Genomic DNA, 20,595 nt, shown 5'->3' on the forward strand with positions numbered 1-20,595 from the left:
TATGGAAAAAAGACCTTTAATCTGAGTGGTTTAATATCCTGAATGCACAGAAATGCTTCAAGATGTGTGTACTGTCATGGATTCATTAGAAAAATCTAAAGTTGGATGTAAAAGGGGGCTTGTTTAAAAGAATGCAGTTTGACATGTTGCATGGATAGCATTAGTGTACTAACAGCAGTTTATTACACTACAGGACAACTCTCAGTCACTATCTGTTTGGTCCCCACGTGGCAACCATGCGGTAAAAGACGTCCAAAGAGAGATAAAAATAATCAGTTCACAATGTTCACCCCTTTTTTTAGATTCAGGTGATGTAGATGCGGTGAAAGTCGTTGGCGCCGAAGGCACAGTTGCACTTGGGGCACTTCCTTTGGCGCGTGTCATAGCGCATCTTGAGGCATTCGTAGCAGAAGACGTGGAAACATTTGGTGAGCACGGTGTCTTTGTCCCGCGTGTTGCAGCATGGGCAGCGCAACTTTGCCTAGAGACAGAAGAAAACAAAAAAATATTACCCACACAGACTGTAGAGAATAGCTATTTAACTGGCCTGGGAAGGACATTTGAGGCCCTCTTAGTTCAATTCAAAACCTGGAAGACAAAGATTTTTGCAGCAAAATCCTAAAAACACTGGAGAGCTCCTTTTGTACAGAGGAACTTGGAACAATGTAAACACAATAGAGGAACATTGTATTGATATGTTAACTTTGCTAGCAAACATAGAACACTAGAGTCCAAACTTAAATTAAAATAACTAAGGCGTTCCTCAAAGCACTCCTTTAAGTACTCGCCTTTTTGGCGGTTACAATGTTTTTCATAATGACATTTATGCAACTAAGGCAGGGGTAGGGAACCTATGGCTCTAGAGCCAGATGTGGCTCTTTTGATGACTACATCTGGCTCTCAGATAAATCTTAGCCGACATTGCTTAACACAATAAGTAATAAATAACTTTGCCGGTAATCACAGTGTTAAAAATAACGTTCAAAATATAAAACTTTCTCATGCATTTGAATCCATCCATCAATTTTCTGCCGCACCTGTTCAAGAAGTCGCATTATTGGTAAGAAGTATTTTATTTATTATTGGTTAGCTTCGGAATATAAATGTTATTAAAAATAATAAGAGACTTATTGTACTCTAAAAATGTTGTTATTAATTAAAAATGCATGCATTTAGTTGTGTTCAGTGTTAAAAAATATTATATGGCTCTCACGGAAATACATTTAAAATATTTGGCTTTCATGGCTCTCTCAGCCAAAAAGGTTCCCGACCCCTGAACTAAGGTGTTGCAGAAGCATGTTTACTTCAGATGCAGTCAGTAGTCATTTGTTCAACTTCTTTAGTTATATTAGTGGTGTTCCTCAAGCGTTTTAGGTCCTCTCTTTTTAATCATTAGGGATATTCAACTGGTGGCCCGCAAGTTTAGTCAAAAAACTTGTAAGAGCAGCCACTCACATTTTTGCAACAGCTTCTTAGAAAACCTTAAATGCTGTCAGAGATGATTTTTGACTAAAGTTTTTGCAAAACGTCCTTAGAAACAGCAAAGCACTCCTGCAACTCTGACAACATAAATAGACCAAAATCAAATGTCTAATGTAGAGGACGCTCACTCTCCGGTATATACAAAATAAGACTAATAGTGAAGTAGGAAGTCGAGCCTCTTTCCTTTCCTTCTGGAAATGTGGCCCCAAAAACCATTTAGTTGAATATCCCTGCTATTGAGTAATGTTTGGCCTCCAGAAAAATGGAAAGTGTTATCAGGAGGGGAAAACAGTGCAGTTTTATTTATAGCATTTCTTTTATAGGAAGTCTGCTGCATATGTTGCCAAAAAGCTGTTGAGTGTTTTTAAACGCCAGCCTCTGAATCAAATTCACTAGGAGAGGTTACATTTTGTTTTGAAAAAGTCATAGATTTATTTGCACCTTGTACTGGTTGATTTCCTCTTGCAGGATCTCGTCGGCATCAGAGTACACCTCCACCTTCTTCTGTTTCTCCAGCTTCCGTCTCAGCCTGGACAGATCCTCCTGAGACACATGCGGAAAAACGATATCAGTGCTACTTTTTATTTTTACACATCGTGGTGTTTCTATATGGAAATGCACACACAACTTTAGCGCACTTTTCAATTCAAATTGCTCAAAATACATCAAAATTATTCACATTTATTAGGATTGTAAGTATTATGTTATAGTCTTCTTATTTGCTGCGTGCTGATGTTTTATTATCTTTGAATGTGCTTTCTTTTGTTGTTTCTATTGTAATTTAGTAGAGCTTCTAAACAAATTGTATATACAGTGGGGCAAAAAAGTATTTAGTCAGCCACCGATTGTGTAAGTTCTCCCACCAAAAAGATGACAGATGTCTGTAATTTTCATCATAGGTACACGTCAACTGTGAGAGAGACTGTAAAAAAAAAAAATCCAGGAATTCACATTGTAGGAATTTTAAAGAATTTATATGGAAATTATGGTGGAAAATAAGTATTTGGTCAATAAGAAAAATTCAACTCAATACTTTGTAATATAACCATTGTTGGCAATAACAGAGGTCAAACGATTACTATAGGTCTTTACCAAGTTTGCACACACAGTAGCTGATATTTTGGCCCATTCCTCTATGCAGATCTTCTCGAGAGCAGTGATGTTTTGGTGCTGTCGCCGAGCAACAGAGACTTTCAACTCCCTCCACGGATTTTCTATGGGGTTGAGATCTGGAGACTGGCTAGGCCACTCTAGGACTTTCAAATGCTTCTTACGGAGCCACTCCTTCGTTGCCAGAGCGGTGTGTTTGGGATATTTGTCATGCTGGAAGACCCAATCACGTTTCATCTTCAAAGCTCTCACTGATGAAAGGCGGTTTTGGCTCAAAATCTCACGATACATGGCCCCATTCATTCTTTCCTTAACACGGATCAGTCGTCCTGTCCCCTTAGCAGAAAAACAGCCCCAAAGCATGATGTTTCCACCCCCCATGCTTCACAGTAGGTCTGGTGTTCTTGGGATGCAACTCACTATTTTTCTTCCTCCAAACACGACGAGTTGAGTTTATACCAAAAAGTTCTATTTTGGTTTCATCTGACCACATGACATTCTCTCAATGCTCTGCTGTAACATCCATGTGCTCTCTGGCAAACTTCAGACGGGCCTGGACATGCACTGGCTTAAGCAGGAGGACACATCTGGCACTACAGGATTTGATTCCCCGTCGGCGTAGTGTGTTACTGATGGTAACCTTTGTTACTTTGGTCCCAGCTCTCTGCAGGTCATTCACCAGGTTCCTCCGTGTGTTTCTGGGATTTTTGCTCACCGTTCTCATGATCATTTTGACCCTACGGGATGAGATCTTGCGTGGAGCCCCAGATCGAGGGAGATTATCAGTGGTCTCGTATGTCTTTCATTTTCTGATAATTGCTCCCACAGTTGATTTTTTCACACCAAGCTGCTGGCCAATTGTAGATTCACTCTTCCCAGTCTGATGCAGGTCTACAATTATTTTCCTGGTGTCCTTCGACAGCTCTTTGGGCTTGGCCATAGTGGAGTTTGGAGTCCGACTGTTTGAGGCTGTGGACAGGTGTCTTTTATACAGATAACGAGTTCAAACAGGTTCCATTAATACAGGTAACGAGTGGAGGACAGAAGATCTTCTTAAAGAAGAAGTTACAGGTCTGTGAGAGCCAGAGATCTTCCTTGTTTGAAGTGACCAAATACTTGTTTTACACCATAATTTACAAACAAATTCTTTAAAATTCCCACAAAGTGGAATTCCTGGATTTTTTTTCACATTCTGTCTCTCACAGTTGAAGTGTACCTATGATGAAAATTACAGACCTATGTCATCATTTTAGTGGGAGAACTTGCACAATCGGTGGCTGACTAAATACTTTTTTGCCCCACTGTGTATATATATATATACACATTATACATATATATATATATATATATATATATATATATATATATATATATATATATATATATATATATATATATATATATACATACATACACAGTGAAGAAATTAAATATTTGAACACCCTGCTATTTTGCAAGTTCTCCCACTTAGAAATCATGGAGGGGTCTGAAATTTTCACAGTAGGTGCATGTCCACTGTATGAGAGATAACCTAAAAAGAAAAATCCAGAAATCATAATCTATGATTGGGATGCAACAGTGAAGAAATTAAATATTTGAACACCCTGCTATTTTGCAAGTTCTCCCACTTAGAAATCATGGAGGGGTCTGAAATTTTCACAGTAGGTGCATGTCCACTGTATGAGAGATAACCTAAAAAGAAAAATCCAGAAATCATAATCTATGATTTTTTAACAACTTATTTGTGTGATACTGCTGAAAATAAGTATTTGAACACCAACATTATTATTTGGTAGAGTAGCCTTTTTTTGCAATTACAGAGGTCAAACGTTTCCTATAGTTCTTCACAAGGTTTGCACAGACTGCAGGAGGGATTTTGGCCCACTCCTCCACACAGATCTTCTCTAGATCAGTCAGGTTTCTGGGCTGTCGCGGAGTAACACAGACTTTCAGCTCCCTCCAAAGATTTTCAATTGGATTTAGGTCTGGAGACCGGCTAGGCCACTCCGGAACCTTGATATGGTTCTTAGGAAGCCACTTCTTGGTTATCCTAGCTGTGTGCTTTGGGTCATTGTCATGTTGGAAGATCCAGCCACGACTCATCTTCAATGATCTGACTGAGGGAAGGAGGTTTTTGGCCAAAATCTCACAATACATGGCTGTAGTCATCTTCTCCTTAATACAGTACTGTCGTCCTGTCCCATGAGCAGAAAAACACCCCCAAAGCATGATGCTACCACCCCCATGCTTCACAGTAGGGATGGTGTTCTTTGGATGGTACGCATCATTCTTCTTCCTCCAAACACGCATAGTGGAATTATGACCCAAAAGGTCAATTTTGGTCTCATCTGTCCACAAAACCTTTTCCCATGACTCCTCTAGATCATCCAAATGGTCATTGGCAAACTTAAGATGGGCCTTAACATGTGCAGGTTTAAGCAGGGGAGCCTTTCGTGCCTTGCATGATTTCAAACCATGACGTCTTAGTGTATTACCAACGGTAACCATGGAAACAGTGGTCCCAGCTCTTGTCAGGTCATTGACCAAGTACTACCGTGTAGTCCTGGGCTGATTCCTCACCTTTCTTAGCATCATTGAAACCCCACGAGGTGATATCTTGCATGGGGCTCCACTCCGATTGAGATTGACCGTCATGTTTAGCCTCTTCCATTATCTAATGATTGCTCCAACAGTGGACCTTTTTTCACCAAGCTGCTTGGCAATTTCTCCAGAGCCCTTTCCATCATTGTGGAGTTGTACCATTTTGTCTCTGGGGTCTTTGGAGAGCTCTTTGCTCTAAGCCATGCTGAATGTTTGGGTCTTACTGATCGTATGGGGTGGACAGGTGTATTTATGCAGCTAACAACCTCACACAGGTGCATCTGATTCAGGATAATACAGTGGAGTGGAGGAGGACTTTTAAAGGTGGACTAACAGGTCAGAATTCTAGCTGATAGACAGGTGTTCAAATACCTTTTTTCAGCTGTATCACACAAATAAATTGTTAAAAAATCATAGATTGTGATTTCTGGATTTTTCTTTTTAGGTTATCTCTCATACAGTGGACATGCATCTACCATGGACATTTCAGACCCCTCGATGATTTCTAAGTGGGAGAACTTGGAAAATAGTAGGGTGTTCAAATACTTATTTTCTTGACTGTATATGTGTGTGCATGGATGGATGCATGGATAGACATACATAAAACTACAACACTCAAACTGTAACCATCCAGGAACCACACAGATCGACAAAAATGATCACTATTCCTGCAGCTACTAGTTTCTACGCTTAATTAGTTTGTAAACCAATCCTTATGGAATGATTTCAATGTTAGATAGGATGTGATTGCTGCTATTGTTGTTTTGGTTATTATTGGTTTTGCTGCCATGTTGTTGTTTTTAATGGCAGTGTTTTCATATTTGTCCCCCCTTACGGTCAGCGTAACATAGAATATCAAGACTGCTGTCGTTATTGCTGCGGTTTTTACTTTTGTATTCCTATTTTGTCATCTGTCCCCTCCTAAATCACAAACTGTCTTTTAATCGATTTGCTGTTAAGGAATGATCTCACCTTTATTCTTGTATAGATTGCCATATTGGTGCTGTTGCTTTAGTCTATGATTGTTAGGGTTGGCACCTCTTAAAGATTGATGTGACTCTCAATTTACATACTGTAGGCGGCCATTACTAATGTGGTTGTAGTTTTTTTCTTCTGCCTGACCCCCCTTAAACCATTTACTGTCCAGTGGCGCTCCCAAAAAAGTTCAATACGAAGTTCAGGTGACTGTACCTGCGCTCGTTTGAGGTTGCTGCTCTCCCTCTCTCGGGCCGATCGGTTCTCAGCCACAGCAACTTGAATCTCTTTAAGTTTGGCCTGCGTGTGCTCCAGCTGTACCTTCAAGTCTTCTGCCAGCTGTGCTGCCTCCACTGCCTGTAGCAAGGCAACAACAACACCACACTCCATTAAAAAAAACCTCCTGATGAGGTTCCTAAAAGAACGTCACCTTGTTAACGACAGCCAAAGCCTACGCGTTAAGCAATATGAATAATGGAACGTTTTTTTTGTCTAGCAACCATCTAATCAGTGCTCTCCGCAAGCACCGGGAAAACTGTTATTCAAATCATTCCATTTGGATTCGATGAAATCACAGTCATTAGTGAGTAATGAGTGCAAACAAGCAGGACTCACCTTCCGCTTGTTGAGTTCCAGTGCTTGGGTTCTGACGGTCAGCTCTTTTTCCAGAGTGGCCAAGGTGCTCTGAAGAACTCCCTCTTTTTCTTCCAGTTTCTGCACAACCAAAAGCTGTGCGTCCACCTGGTAAAGAGCAAACCATTGAACCCTTTTTGCTGATAAGCACACAATCATGTTAATAGGGTTCGCCTCTCACCTGCGTCTTAAATGTCAGGACCTGGTCGGCCAGCTCCTCTTTCTCCTCCTTCAGCAGCTTGTAGATCTGGTTCGATTTGATGCGCTCGCTCATCAGTTTGAAGTTGGCGTCGTCCTTCTCCCGCAGTTGCTGCAACAGCCGGCTGTTCTGCTCCTGCATGTCCTCAAAGGCCTGGCCTGTGACATCCATCTCACTCAGAAGGGCTTCCTCCTCCTCGAGAAAAATAAATACTTGGTAACACCTGCGACCTACAGTATGTAAGCAATGCAAAAAAACGTCTATTTACGGCACATGAAAAAGTGAGCTTGTTTTCTATGCCCCCAAAACAAAACCACTAATTTTACATGTGCTTCCTTTGGTTTCATGCCTCTTACAAACAGGCCTGTAAACAACTAAAGTAGCTCCATAGTACTTTCCCCCCTCAAAATAACCGGATTTTGGCAGGCAGAACCTTTGTTGAATAAATCAAAAACATCCATCCAAAGCTTTTGGACTTTATGAAAGCCTGAAGAACAGGCAAAATCGCAATCAGATTCTGGTGTGTTTCTATGGGACCTACCAGGCTTAAGGTGCTGTAGGCTATCAGACCACAAACGTGTCTTTATTGGAGAAGTTAAACAAAACATTATGAGCACAGCTTAAGAAAACTACAGCAATAAAAAATAGTTACTCTTAAGGTGAAAGGTCAGCAGCTGTTTAAATATCAAGCATAAGTCATGAGGTAATGTGGGTGTGTACAACGGTTTTACAAATTTACACTAACAACATAGCTGAAGTAACGCTGAACCTCAGTGAAATAATAACATGATGAAACATTCAACAACTTACGACAGCCTGCTCTCATCTGCTGATCATATGTGTCACCTAATTCCAGAGAGAGCACGAGCATGCGAGGATCGCTGACCAGAGAAACTTCCAACATAATTTTACCAGAGACACACCTAAAAGTTTTTGCACTCTTCTAAAGACTGTTTTCCTTTTCTAACTCGATGTAGATTAACGGTGAATACCTGTTTAGTGGCAGCCAGCTTCTTCTGCAAGTGCTCGATGGTCTCTTCCGCCACTCGAATCTTCCTGAGAGCGTCTTCATCCGCCAGCTTCTTGCTCTCCTTCCTTTCACGCTCCTCCAGCTCTCTCACCCGCATCTTCAACTCATCCACCTGTATGTGAATATTATGAAAAATAAAAGTAACGCATGGTGTCTAACATGCGTTTATTGGAGGTCTCTGAGTTATGGTTGACTTTTTGATATTAGGAACACCACAGTGGAATAGGCCTTGATGAGTTGGACTACATAAATAGGTTGTCTATATAAGCGGGTTCCACTGTATATGCAGTTGCTTATATTATACGGTCAGTGCTGCCAAATCTCACGAGAGAAACAAACAACCACTGTTATGATCAAAAGCCCAACAGGCAACCAACTTATTTTGAAATATAAATTAATTATTTCATAGCAAAACAGTAAAATTATATACACTGTTAACATATTTAATTTGAAGAAGGTATCGAATAACTTTTGTTTTTAAACCCTTATTGGTGTATGAACTTTAAGTGTTTTTTTAGCTAATTAATTTGGGTCACTGAGGTTTTTCACTTCCGATATGATACGTATATTGGAATATTCAGTGTTGGCTGATGCCGATATTAATCGATACGATATCAACAAGAATCATATCACATTCTTGTATTTTTCTGTACTAGGGAACGTTACCTACTCAGTGGCCTAGTGGGTAGAGTTTCCGCCCTGAGATCGGTAGGTTGTGAGTTCCAACCCCGGCAGAGTCATACCAAAAAATATCAAAATGGGACCATTACCTCCCTGCTCGGTACTCAGCATTAAGGGTTGGAATTGGGGTTTAAATCACCAAAAAATGATTCCCGGGCGTGGCACCGCTGCAGCCCACTGCTCCCCTCAACTCCCAGGGGGTAAACAAGGGGAGGGGTCAAATGCAGAGGACAAATTTCACCACACCTAGTGTGTGTGACAATCATTGGTACTTTAACTTTTAGAAAAATTTGATCAAGTGAAACTACTAAAACAGAAAACAATGGTAGCTATGAAAAAGACTAACTTTATGACAGATTTATGCTTTTGAAGTGGAATGTTGTTTTTTTTTGGCAACAGCTACTGGTCACAATAATTAATTAAGTTAAGCTCATGACGCATGAAGTTCAATTACGCAGACACGTTCGTTATTGGATACTTTCTAATATGCTTCTGTATGTGTAAGTAATATACAAGTATAATCATGTGATACTTGTTTATATTGACAAATGTGTTTTAGACTGCAATATTGTTTAAGGACACTCACTATGTACGTCTCCCGCATGTGTGCTTAGCTGTTGTGTAGCTGCAAGCTCCGAGTAGCCTATAGCCTACCATCTTTACCTTTTTTTAAATGATGTCACTAAAATACAAGGAAAAGTCCAACTTATGTGTTTATTGGAGAACATTTAGGTAATTGTCTGTCAACTCGCTGTTGGAGCTAATATTAGAGATTTTAGTTGCAAACTAATTATCATCTGATACTTGTTTTTTGCTGATATCAGACCATTATCCAATATCAATATTGGATCGAGAGACCTTTAATTAATAAAACTGTGTTGACAGTGCACAACACTGAAATACTTAGGTATTGGACTCTAGAGTTTGTACCTTCTCCATGGCCCACAAAAAGTGCATCAAAGTATTACTTTTACCACCCCATCCCACGATCTACTACTACTACAATTACTGTACCCTTTCATCGTACTACGTAGACATATTTAGTATTTCTGAGTTCACCAACATTTTTTACCAAACGTAAACCATAAGCTTATTATTCAGATGCATAAAGACCAAGATGGAAGATGAACAAACCTCTGCTTTTGATTTGCGTTCGGCAGCCATGAGCTGCACTTTGTCCCTCTGTTCCTTTGGAGCTGATTTGTACATGTCTAACAGGAGCTTCATCTCCTTCTGGGACTCCTGAGCTTTCCTGGGGAGCAGCACAAACAATAAATGTCAAACTTAATAACAGAGGATTATAAAGTCAAAGACGGACATACTTTAACTCAACTCTGAGCATCTTCAACGTGTCCGAGTCTTTCCTCTTCAGCTCGTCGCTACGTTGCCTCTCCCGATCGCGCTCCCGCTCTCGTTCCCGCTCAGCCTCTCGCTCCCTCTCACGGGCCCGCTGCCTCTCCAGCTCTTTCCTCCTCTCCTCTTCTTCCTCGAGCTCTTCATCTTCCTCTTTCTTCACGTCGAGACTGTCGCTTGTTGACTCCTCAAGAATTAAAACGGCTGTGTCGCTGTTTAGGCAGCGCAACTTTCATGGGAAAAAAAATCAGTTAAAGAGGAAATGCACTTTTTTGGGAAATTTGCCTATTATTCACAATCCCTATTTGAGACAAGAACACACTTTGAGCCTGTCAGTTATTGAGTTCATTTTCTTTTACTGTTTGAATAATTACCTTGTCAAATATCTGCCCAAGCCTATCATGTAGCAATATTGCTAAGAGCTAAACAAGAAACGTAAACTGCGAACATAATAAAACAATCACTAACTGTACATTGTCTGCTCTCACTTGGATGCCAGCTGATGGGATGTTCATATAATTCAGCACTAGAGTTGTGCTTCTTGTTTAGATAATTCATTCATCATAATCCCCACTCCCCAGGTAAAATAAATGCTGGGAGGAAACATGCATCTTTCCGTGTCTTCGTAGCATGGTCAAAGTCGAGAATTTTAAAGTTGACCAACTTCTACAGACCCTTTTACTAAACAAATGTGAGACATGATTTATAATCTAGCACAAACGTTTATTAACTCAGTGGCGATTCAGCTGCAGTTCAATAGCTCCAGTAGCTAGCACACCTCTGTGTGACATTAAAGCAACCCTATTCAAATGGCGGCCTGCGGCCAACATGCGGCCCGCCAAAGATTTTTATTGGTCCGCCGAACATCACCCAAATAGGCTTGATGAAACCATTAAAATTAGGGTTGATCATGTATGCAGTATTCCCGCCACCCCGCACGGAGCAACAGCGAGGGATATGTGTCACAGTGAAGCAGCATTGGGGTGAGTAGAAGAAGACTACTCATTCAACCCTGGAAAAAAATCTAAATAAACTGCAAAAATCTGACTTTCAACGACTGGACAACTAAGTATGAATGTTCTGCCCCGAGCAAGTGCTCAAATCCGTGTTTTCTGGTGGACCTTTGACGTGATGGACAGTTATCTAGACAAGCAGCAACAACGGTAAACATCCAAGCATGTAAGCTTCATCATAAAACTTGGTCAAATATATGTAAGTATACATTGTGCATTTAGACATTGGGTTTGTTTCGAATTTAAAATTGCTGACTTCATGATGTCTTTTGTATTTGTGTTCATGTTTTTTTTGTCTGAGAATAACTTTGCCGAGCACACCATGTTTAATACATGTAGCGCTAAATTTGACCAGCTGAGGGCAACAACGCTAATTGTGACATTCAGTGTGTGCAATGATTGCGGTGTGAATGTTGTGTAATTTTTATGTGTTCGATATTTGTTGTTTGTTGTGTGAATGTATGAACACTAAACCTTCTGTTTTATTTATGTAAAAATGGACGTTGTACCTTTGTTATGTTTATTTTATATTATCAGTTTTATAAACCTAATTGAAGGAAGGAGTAGAAAGAAATAAAACTAAGTAAGAAAAATAATTCAAAAGGACCAACAATCCCCAACAATAACTGGAGCTTCTTTTTCCTCATGCTTTTAACTATTTTCACACACTGGAAAGGCGACGGCTGCATAATTAATCTATTGACAGCGCAGTGCAGTGTGAAAGCCAATATGTTTACTTTGCAATTAAGTAAACGCAGTTTCAAAAAAATATAACCTGAAGGGGTACTTTCTGACAAAACATTCACATTTCAATGTCGGGCCCTTGGGCTTTTCAAACTGTGGCCCTCTTCATAATGTAGTTGTATAGCCCTGCATTACAGTATTGTCAGTTGCCTCATACTAGCATTTTTATTTTACGATTTAGACTGCACAAAAAAGAGAACAACGAATGTGTTTTTGTCTTTCAAAAGATATTGTGAATGATGGGCAAAATTCCAAAAAAGTGCACTTTTCACTTTAAGAACCACTATTGCACATTTAAAGAGAAACTGCACTTTTTAAAATATTTTTTAACCTTCACAGTCACTTTGAGAAACATGACAGAGGGATTTTTTTTTTAATGCATTCTAAACATTAAACTAATTTGATCAAGGCAGCCGTGTGATTCTGCCAATAGAGCCCCTGAAAAAACATCCAAACACCTCCATCAGGGTTTTTTTATACACGATGTAAGTATATATTTAATATAGCAATGGACTCATTTATAATAATATTTAACATTTTTTGTATTTTGATCTTTTTAAGTACCGTATATGCTGTGCATTAATTTCCAAAAAGCATCATGACATTTGCTTTTTTTTTCATCACTTATTTCTGCTCATTGCTTACTTTATGAGAGCCAACAAACTCGGGCTGAGCGATATATCGATATACTCAATATATCGCGGGTTTGTCTCTGTGCGAAAATGCCCATATACTGATATTAGAGAATACACTCTCCCGCAGTTGCTTTTAGCTGAGGGCATTACACTATATGCATTTCTCACTTTTTCTTGTTTGTCCTTCTCACAGAGACTTAAACCAAGCGCACCTTCTTACATATGTCACATATCTATTTTTTTTTTTTCCTCCCAAGTGGCTGCTGTTGGCAGGAGCTCTGTGCTCTTGTGTCATCCTTTTGTGTTTCCCTCTTGTTTTCATGTGTTATAATATTTTTTTGCCTTTTGGTCCGGGACCCTTTGGGACTGTGTGACAAGGGGTGGCACTTTTGTGACCTTTGCGGTGCTTTTTTTGTGGACTTCTCGATCTGCCTCCCGGGAGCCTTTTAGCCATGGAGACCAGCTGCTGGGTCTCTGCGACACTGGAGTCGGTTTGGAGGGACTGGAGGAGAAGCGGATGAGGGGACAGGGCTGCGGAGCCAGCACTGAGCGCCGGGACGGAGAGGCTTTGCAGTGTCTTGGCCTCAGTCTCCTTGGACGTATCCTCGCTCATCCATGCGGACTGGACACTGGCCAAGAGTTGGTTGGCGGCCAGGAGTGGAGTCGACTCTCTTGGTTGCTTTGTTGGGTCTGCTCCTTTCTCTGGCCATGCTCCCTCCACCCCAGCGGCCACCACAGTGTATATGTTTCTTTTAGTTTTTATTCATAGCTGTATGTAGAAATGGGTGGTTGTATCCACTGCTTTAATGTACTTTGTGTTCTTTGATATTTCCCTCTTACACACATGTGAGAGCGATGTGTACTATGGCTATGAGTTGTTGTTTTTTTTTCCCTTGGCCTCAGTCTGGACCCTCTCTCCAGGGCCCGGGCTTAGACTGATTTTTTTCCATCCATCCATTCATTTTCTACCGCTTATTCCCTTTGGGGTCGCGGGGGGCGCTGGTGCCTATCTCAGCTACAATCGGGCGGAAGGCGGGGTACACCCTGGACAAGTCGCTACCTCATCGCAGGGTCAACACAGATAGACAGACAACATTCATTTTATTTTATTTTATTTCAATCTTCTTTTTTTTTCTCCCATCCCCCCTTGTTTACCTGTATCTCATCTTTTTTTTAAGGGGCGCTGGAAGCCGGCAGACCCGTCAGCGATCCTGTTCTGTCTCCCTGTAATGTTTGTCTGACCTTGAATGGGATTGTGCTGAAAATTTTAATTTTCATGAAAGAACTCTCCTGTAAAGTACTATCTAATCTAATCTAATCTAATCTAATGTCACGTGTGCAACGTCATATGCTCCTGAGGAGCAGAGAGAAAGCTACCTGGTAACATTAGCTGTGATGCCAACGGTGAGGTGAGGGTGCTAATACGAGAGAAAGAAGGTGCGAATTTGGTAACAAATGGAGGAATAATTAATCACTAAGAAAAACGGCACAGGATCCATCGTCCGGCGGTGGTTTGGCTTCAAGCGGGAATGCTTTGAACAATTATGCGGCAAAAGCCTTGCTACAAAAAGTAGCAGCAGTGTTAATATAGCATCATTTGAAAAGTAACCCGCTAAAGAATGAAGAGTGCTTGAAACTCTGCATCATCATTTCCGTTCAGTGCCACACCAACAAAATGCCGCAGCATTTATTTCCACAGAAACACTGTATGAAAAAAAAAAACGTCAACAACCAAAGGAGATAACGTCCGCAGGAAACTATTATGCAGCTCATTTCTATTTGACAGTTATTAAAATACCTTGTGGGACATCATGCACAAAAGTGCACTTTATTCGTTTTTAACTATTGTAGGGGCGTTCTGTACAAAAATCACACTTTAAGTCAGTGTTGTTTTGATATGTCATCTTGGTGACATCATTCACAAAAGTGCACTTACAGCTTGTTTTAAAATGTCTCTGACAATCTTGCACTTTCTGTTTTGGAAATGACATGAATGTTTGTGTCACTGCTTTATAACTATTTAATAAATACAGTTTTGGTAAATTGACTTAGTTGTGATTTCCCTCTCTGCATGAAAGTTTAAAACTAGCATATATTATTGCAGTATGAACAAGAATGTTTTAATGTAGATACATAGAATCACCATACTGGTGTGATTGTATGCATCAAGTGTTAATTTAAGGCTAAGGCAAAATAGAGATAAATATCATGTATCATGACATGGCCTAAAAATACTGAGATATTAATAAAAGGCCACGTCGCCCAGCCCTACAACAATCATAATAACACATCACTTACTGTACAAGTTCTGCTGTCACAGGATGCCGATTTAGTTAAGAATGTCTCATAATCCTCACTAAGAAAAGGGGTGGGGAACAAGCGCTTTTCGTGTCGTCCTAAGCCAGTTCCAGGTCCTAAATTAGCTGTCAAAGTGTCCTAACTTGTCGGATTACCCACCCAGATGTCTCATGTCCAGGTGAGATGCATGATTTATGATCTACAATTAACTTACAGGGAGCAAGGAAGCGAGAAAGCAGCTGACCTCTCGACGATGTAAACATAGGCACACTGGAAGTGATCACGTCGCCGCTATAAATAGTTTTTCTGTGTTAACGCTTATAATAACAATGTATCATGACATGGCCTAAAAATACTGAGATATTAATAAAAGGCCATGTCGCCCAGCCCTACAACAATCATAATAACATCACTTACTGTACAAGTTCTGCTGTCATAGGATGCCGATTTAGTTCAAAATGTCTCATAATCCTCACTAAGAAAAGGGGTGGGGAACAAGCGCTTTTCGTGTCGTCCTAAGCCAGTTCCAGGTCCTAAATTAGCTGTCAAAGTGTCCTAACTTGTCATATTACCTACCCAGATGTCTCATGTCCAGGTGAGATGCACGATTTATGATCGACAATTAACTTACAGGGAGCAAGGAAGCGAGAAAGCAGCTGACCTCTCGATGATGTAAACATAGGCACACAGGAAGTGACCACGTCGCCGCTATAGTTTGTCTGTGTTAGCGCTTATAATAACAATGTCACTAATACTTGGTTAATATTCAAATCACGAAATATAAATAGAGTATTGTTTGCGCTTTTTGAATGGTTTTATATCAAATTTTATGGGCAGAATAGTGAAGCTCCCATATTTAAGTTTATTTAATATATAGAATGCATGAAAAAGAATCCAACTGTCGTCATGTATTTCATAATGATTGTGAACTATAGGCAACATTTTTCAACAAGTGCAGTTCCCCTTTAAAGCTGGAATACTTGAATCTTGTGTCACTTGGCAGAATTCAAACTGTAAATCCTGCCTCCTACTCTGAGCACCTCGCTGATAGTCCCTCCCAGTGTGCCCAAATCATGTTATTGGATCTGGAGGGGTTCACCGCCACAAAGTCAAAATTATTTTGTCTTCCGGGATTTTTATTTACTAAAATACATAATCATAAAGGCACAGAAAGCACGCAAAAGGAACACATTTTCAGAAATGATTACTGTTACCATTTACCGTATGATGCATATATGATTATATTTTTTTAGTTAAATAATATAACTTAAGTACCCCAGCTTTAAAAGTCCACCACTTTTAGAGAAGAGTGTCATCTACCTTATTGATCTCCATCTGTGTTTCCCGCAATTTCCTCTTGAAGCGCTGCACGTCACCTTTCAACTGCAGGTTGTGGTTCTGAAGGCTACTGATTAAGTGTCGCATCTCTCTGTTGATTGGGCCTGAAAAAGGTAACGAACACTTAATTTAGTATGCAAGATTTACAATAAAAAACAACGCTCTGTTCTGATTGACACAAGTTTAGGGGTATACCTGCTTGCTCATTGGCAGCCAAATTTTGCTCAAACTCAATGCGCAACATCTCATATTCTTTGCGCACTTGGGCTAGTGTGTCCTCCAGCTGGATGACCTCCGTGCGCAACTTCTTCTGAAGGGACAGCTCGTCACTCTGAGTAGTCAGACGCAGACGAGTCATGTTGGTCAAGACGCACAATTTTGTTGCTTCTCTAGATCAGTGGTTCTCAACCTTTTTTCAGTGATGTCCCTGTGAAAAATGTTTTGATTCAAGAACCCCCTAATCACAGCAAAGAATTTTTGGTTGAAAAAAAGAGATAAAGAAGTAAAATACAGCACTATATCATCAGTTTCTGATTTATTAAATTGTATAACAGTGCAAAATATTGCTCATTTGTAGTGGTCTTTCTTGAACTATTTGGAAAAAGAGATATAAAAATAACTAAAAACTTGTTGAAAAATACAGATTTCTACACATAGAAGTAATCATCAACTTAAAGTGCCCTCTTTGGGGATTGTAATAGAGATCTATCTGGATTCATGAACTTAATTCTAAACATTTCTTTACAAAAAAAGAAATCTTTAACATCCATATTCATGTAACATGTCCACAAAAAATCTAGCTGTCAACACTGAATATTGCCTTGTTGTATTTTGTTTTCACAGTTTATGAACGTACATTCATATTTTGTTGAAGTATTATTCAGTGAATATATTTATAAAGGATTTTTGAATTGTTGCTATTTTTAGAATATTTTAAAAAAATCTCACGTACCCCTTGGCATACCTTCAAGAAGCCCCATTTGAGAACCACTGCTCTAGATTGTTTGACACATTTTGTATTTTCAGAAGAATGACATCATTTATTTCTCGACACGTTTACCTCCATGTGCTCAATCTGTCGAAGGTGAGCGTTCTTGGCAGTGAGCAGGAGGGCCCGAGCCTCATCCAGCTGGGTTTTCACTCCCAGAGACTCATTGTAGAGCAGAGAGAACTGGGACTGCAGACATTTGTATTCCAGGGTCTCCTTCACGACCTCCTCTGGAATATTACGCACGTCCATCTACAGCAAAGAAGGCGGTGACGGTGTAAAATGAGCATCAGAAACAACGCATTTCAGAACCTCCCGTTCAAATCCATCTCCAGTGTTCTCACACCTGCTTTATTTGGTTAAATTAAATGTAACTTGTGGTTCATCTGACCAGGCGTGAAAACAGACGTTGCTTTTGGGAGCAAAACAATCACAGTGAGAACTTGCAGAAAAGCTGGGACTTTGTCCAGTTGAGCTCTGGTAATGCACCCTCCCTCCATACTCCCAGTCCACCAGTAACTTAATTACTCACCTTACGACTATTCTGAGAACAGGAAAACATCTCCTACTTTGCAAGCCAACCTTACGCGTGCCAGATTGTATTATTACCTTCAGCTTTTCACTCTCCCTTACGGCCTCCTGGAGCTCCACCTGCAGCTTTTCCAACTCTGCCATGCGGCTGTTGGCCAACTCCTGGTTGTGCTCCAGCTCTGCGTTAAGACTCTCAAACTGGAATGCAAGCGGCAACAAAAAACAGTGAGACGTGCAAAAGATGAGCGTAGAGGTGATGTTTTTATGTATGATTACCTTTTGAATGTTTAATGTAATTTGGCCTCCAGCCAGACCACCTGAGCTGCCAGTGCTGCTGTAGCCAGACTTGAGCTGTCAACCACAAACATCAGAGCATAGGTTAGTACAGCTTTATTGGAAAATTAATCAGTTACCATTTTTATGAAATTTTTAAAAAAAATTTGTTTATATTTTTCTAATAACTGGAACAAGTATCTTTTTTTATACAAGATATTTATAATGTCATAATTTTTCTTAACACATTTATATTCACAATGCCGATGATTACATCCGTCACATCCAAGATATAACTTCTCGCTCTAGAACTACAACTGATTCAGATGGTAATCATCCAAATATGATTAGCAGCAAAGTAGTTAGCCGGTGGCAACAAGTAAGCTAGGTCGTTGGTTAGCTAACTAGCCAGCTTGTTTCGATGCTCCAGATCATCTCCTCATCCTGCAACTTGTTTAAACAACAAGAACACAAGAGTAACTGCAGCTACGGCGAGCGTTCGTATTTCTATCAATATTTCATTAAAAAAAGCATACGTCATATTTTGACGAGAAAATGTATGTTTAAAAATGCGGATTTCCGCGTTTATGCTGACATTTCACATGCCAGCATGTGCATCTCAAGCCAGTCTGGCCCACAACAACAGGTTAGCAAAATAGAATGAGCTTGATTTCATTGCAAATAGACTGATATACAGTAAGTGAAAATAATGAAAGAACACACAAACCTGTTCCATGGCCTCTGCCAAGTGCTTGTTGAGCTTTTGTTCCCTGTTTCGGAGTTTCTCGATGTCCCACTGCAAGTCCTCCACAGTGGTCTCCATCTCTGACACCTTAGTCTCGGCACTGGTCACCTTGTCCACCCACTCGTTGTACTGTAATGAGGGTGAATCATTCCTGACACACATTATCATTCCTGCTAAATTGAGTATGTCTTGGACATCTCACCTCCATGGATGTCTTGTGGTGTCGGCCATGCAGCAGAGTGACCAGGTCTCGCAGTCGACAGTTCTCATCCAGTGTGGTGCGGTTTGCAGTGGCCACACTGCCTAGGCTCTCATCCTTACATGCTGCCATGCGAGAGTTAGCAGTTACTACCATTAGTACTTCTTAATGATGGTATAACAGTAATATGTTTATCTAGAGGCTGTTTATGAGAACTGAACGTGAGAAAAACCTATTATCAATCCAACACACTTAGCTAACCTGCAGCTTGGATCTGCTTGCACATGTCGTCAATGCAGCTGTGCAACCTGTCAAAAACACACACGAGGCAGGCGATGGCTTCCTTGCTGAACAGCATGCGGTCCTGGAGGTGCAGGGTCAGCTCTTCTTCCGTGCTGTGCTCCAGCGTGGTCAAAAAACCTTTGGCGTTTTCACTTAGGGGAGGAGGCGGCAGTGACAATGCTTCTGCAAACATTCATGTATGCCTGCATTAAGGTCTGATCGGCAAAGGGGAACTTAAAGCAGGGGTCCCCAAAGTACGGTCTGCCAGCGTCCAAAATCCAGCCCGTGGGAAATCCAAAGTTAGAAAAAAATTTTTTTTTAATCCCAACGATAACGTGACATAATCGCGCTCACAATCATGTCACGTTAGCTCTTTCAGTCAATTTGTGTGCGAGGAATATATATATATATGCATAGATATACATATATTGATTCAAATATACACATGCATACACACCATATATACACATGCATACACAACATATATACATATACATACATATATACACATGCATACACACCATATATACACATGCATACACAACATATATACATATACATACATAAATACACATGCATACACAACATATAAATACATAAACACACATATATACACAAGCATACACAACATATATTCACATATACACACATGCATACACAACATATATACACATTATATATATATATATGTGTATATATGTTGTGTATTCATGTGTGTATATGTGAATATATGTTGTAATATATGTTGTATATATATATATATATATATATACACACATGCATACACAACATATATTCACATATACACACATGCATACACAACATATATACACATACATACACATGCATACACAACATATATACACATATATACATATATATATATATACATACATATATATATATACATACATACATATATATATATATATATATATATATACATACATATATATATATATATATATATACATATATATATATATATACACACATACATACATACATACATATATATATATATATATATATACACATACATACATACATACATACATACATACATACATATATATATATATATATATATACACATATACACACACACACACATACAGTGCGCAACTCGAGGGTCCCTGGTTCAATCCCCACCTAGTACCAACCTCGTCACGTCCGTTGTGTCCTGAGCAAAACACTTCACCCTTGCTCCTGATGGGTGCTGGTTAGCGCCTTGCATGGCAGCTCCCTCCATCAGTGTGTCAATGTGTGTGTGAATGGGTAAATGTGGAAGTAGTGTCAAAGCGCTTTGAGTACCTTGAAGGTAGAAAAGCGCTATACAAGTACAACCCATTTATCATTTATTTATTTAGTTAAGGTGGTGACTCTTCACGGGGTTGGGGACCAGGGAAGGGAGTGGGTGGGTGAAAGGATCGGTGTATCTCGGCCTGTCGCCATCACGTCTCCACCTCGGCAATAGACTACAGA

The 20,595-nt window shown here is 40.0% G+C and overlaps 1 protein-coding gene across 2 annotated transcripts in view; it reads right to left on the reverse strand.

Moving 5' to 3' along the window:
* The window catches only part of LOC133558101 (E3 ubiquitin-protein ligase BRE1B-like), a 29,532-nt gene continuing 8,937 nt past the window's right edge, over nt 1–20,595 (reverse strand). The window contains exons 5-20 of one of the 2 annotated variants that reach the window (XM_061909221.1): nt 19,090–19,293; nt 18,832–18,953; nt 18,612–18,758; nt 17,888–17,962; nt 17,690–17,809; nt 17,153–17,332; nt 16,288–16,423; nt 16,075–16,196; nt 10,034–10,293; nt 9,846–9,963; nt 7,993–8,142; nt 6,983–7,192; nt 6,784–6,909; nt 6,385–6,525; nt 1,924–2,025; nt 1–481 (exon numbers count right to left, since the gene is read on the reverse strand). In XM_061909221.1, coding sequence (XP_061765205.1) covers nt 305–481; nt 1,924–2,025; nt 6,385–6,525; nt 6,784–6,909; nt 6,983–7,192; nt 7,993–8,142; nt 9,846–9,963; nt 10,034–10,293; nt 16,075–16,196; nt 16,288–16,423; nt 17,153–17,332; nt 17,690–17,809; nt 17,888–17,962; nt 18,612–18,758; nt 18,832–18,953; nt 19,090–19,293 — 2,390 coding nt within the window. In that variant the 3' untranslated portion in view covers nt 1–304. Of the gene's footprint in view, nt 482–1,923; nt 2,026–6,384; nt 6,526–6,783; nt 6,910–6,982; nt 7,196–7,992; nt 8,143–9,845; nt 9,964–10,033; nt 10,294–16,074; nt 16,197–16,287; nt 16,424–17,152; nt 17,333–17,689; nt 17,810–17,887; nt 17,963–18,611; nt 18,759–18,831; nt 18,954–19,089; nt 19,294–20,595 lie in introns of both variants that reach the window. The other variant, XM_061909220.1, reaches the window with a different exon arrangement.

This window comes from Nerophis ophidion, linkage group LG08 (assembly GCF_033978795.1).
Source record: "Nerophis ophidion isolate RoL-2023_Sa linkage group LG08, RoL_Noph_v1.0, whole genome shotgun sequence".
Taxonomy (NCBI): domain Eukaryota; kingdom Metazoa; phylum Chordata; class Actinopteri; order Syngnathiformes; family Syngnathidae; genus Nerophis; species Nerophis ophidion.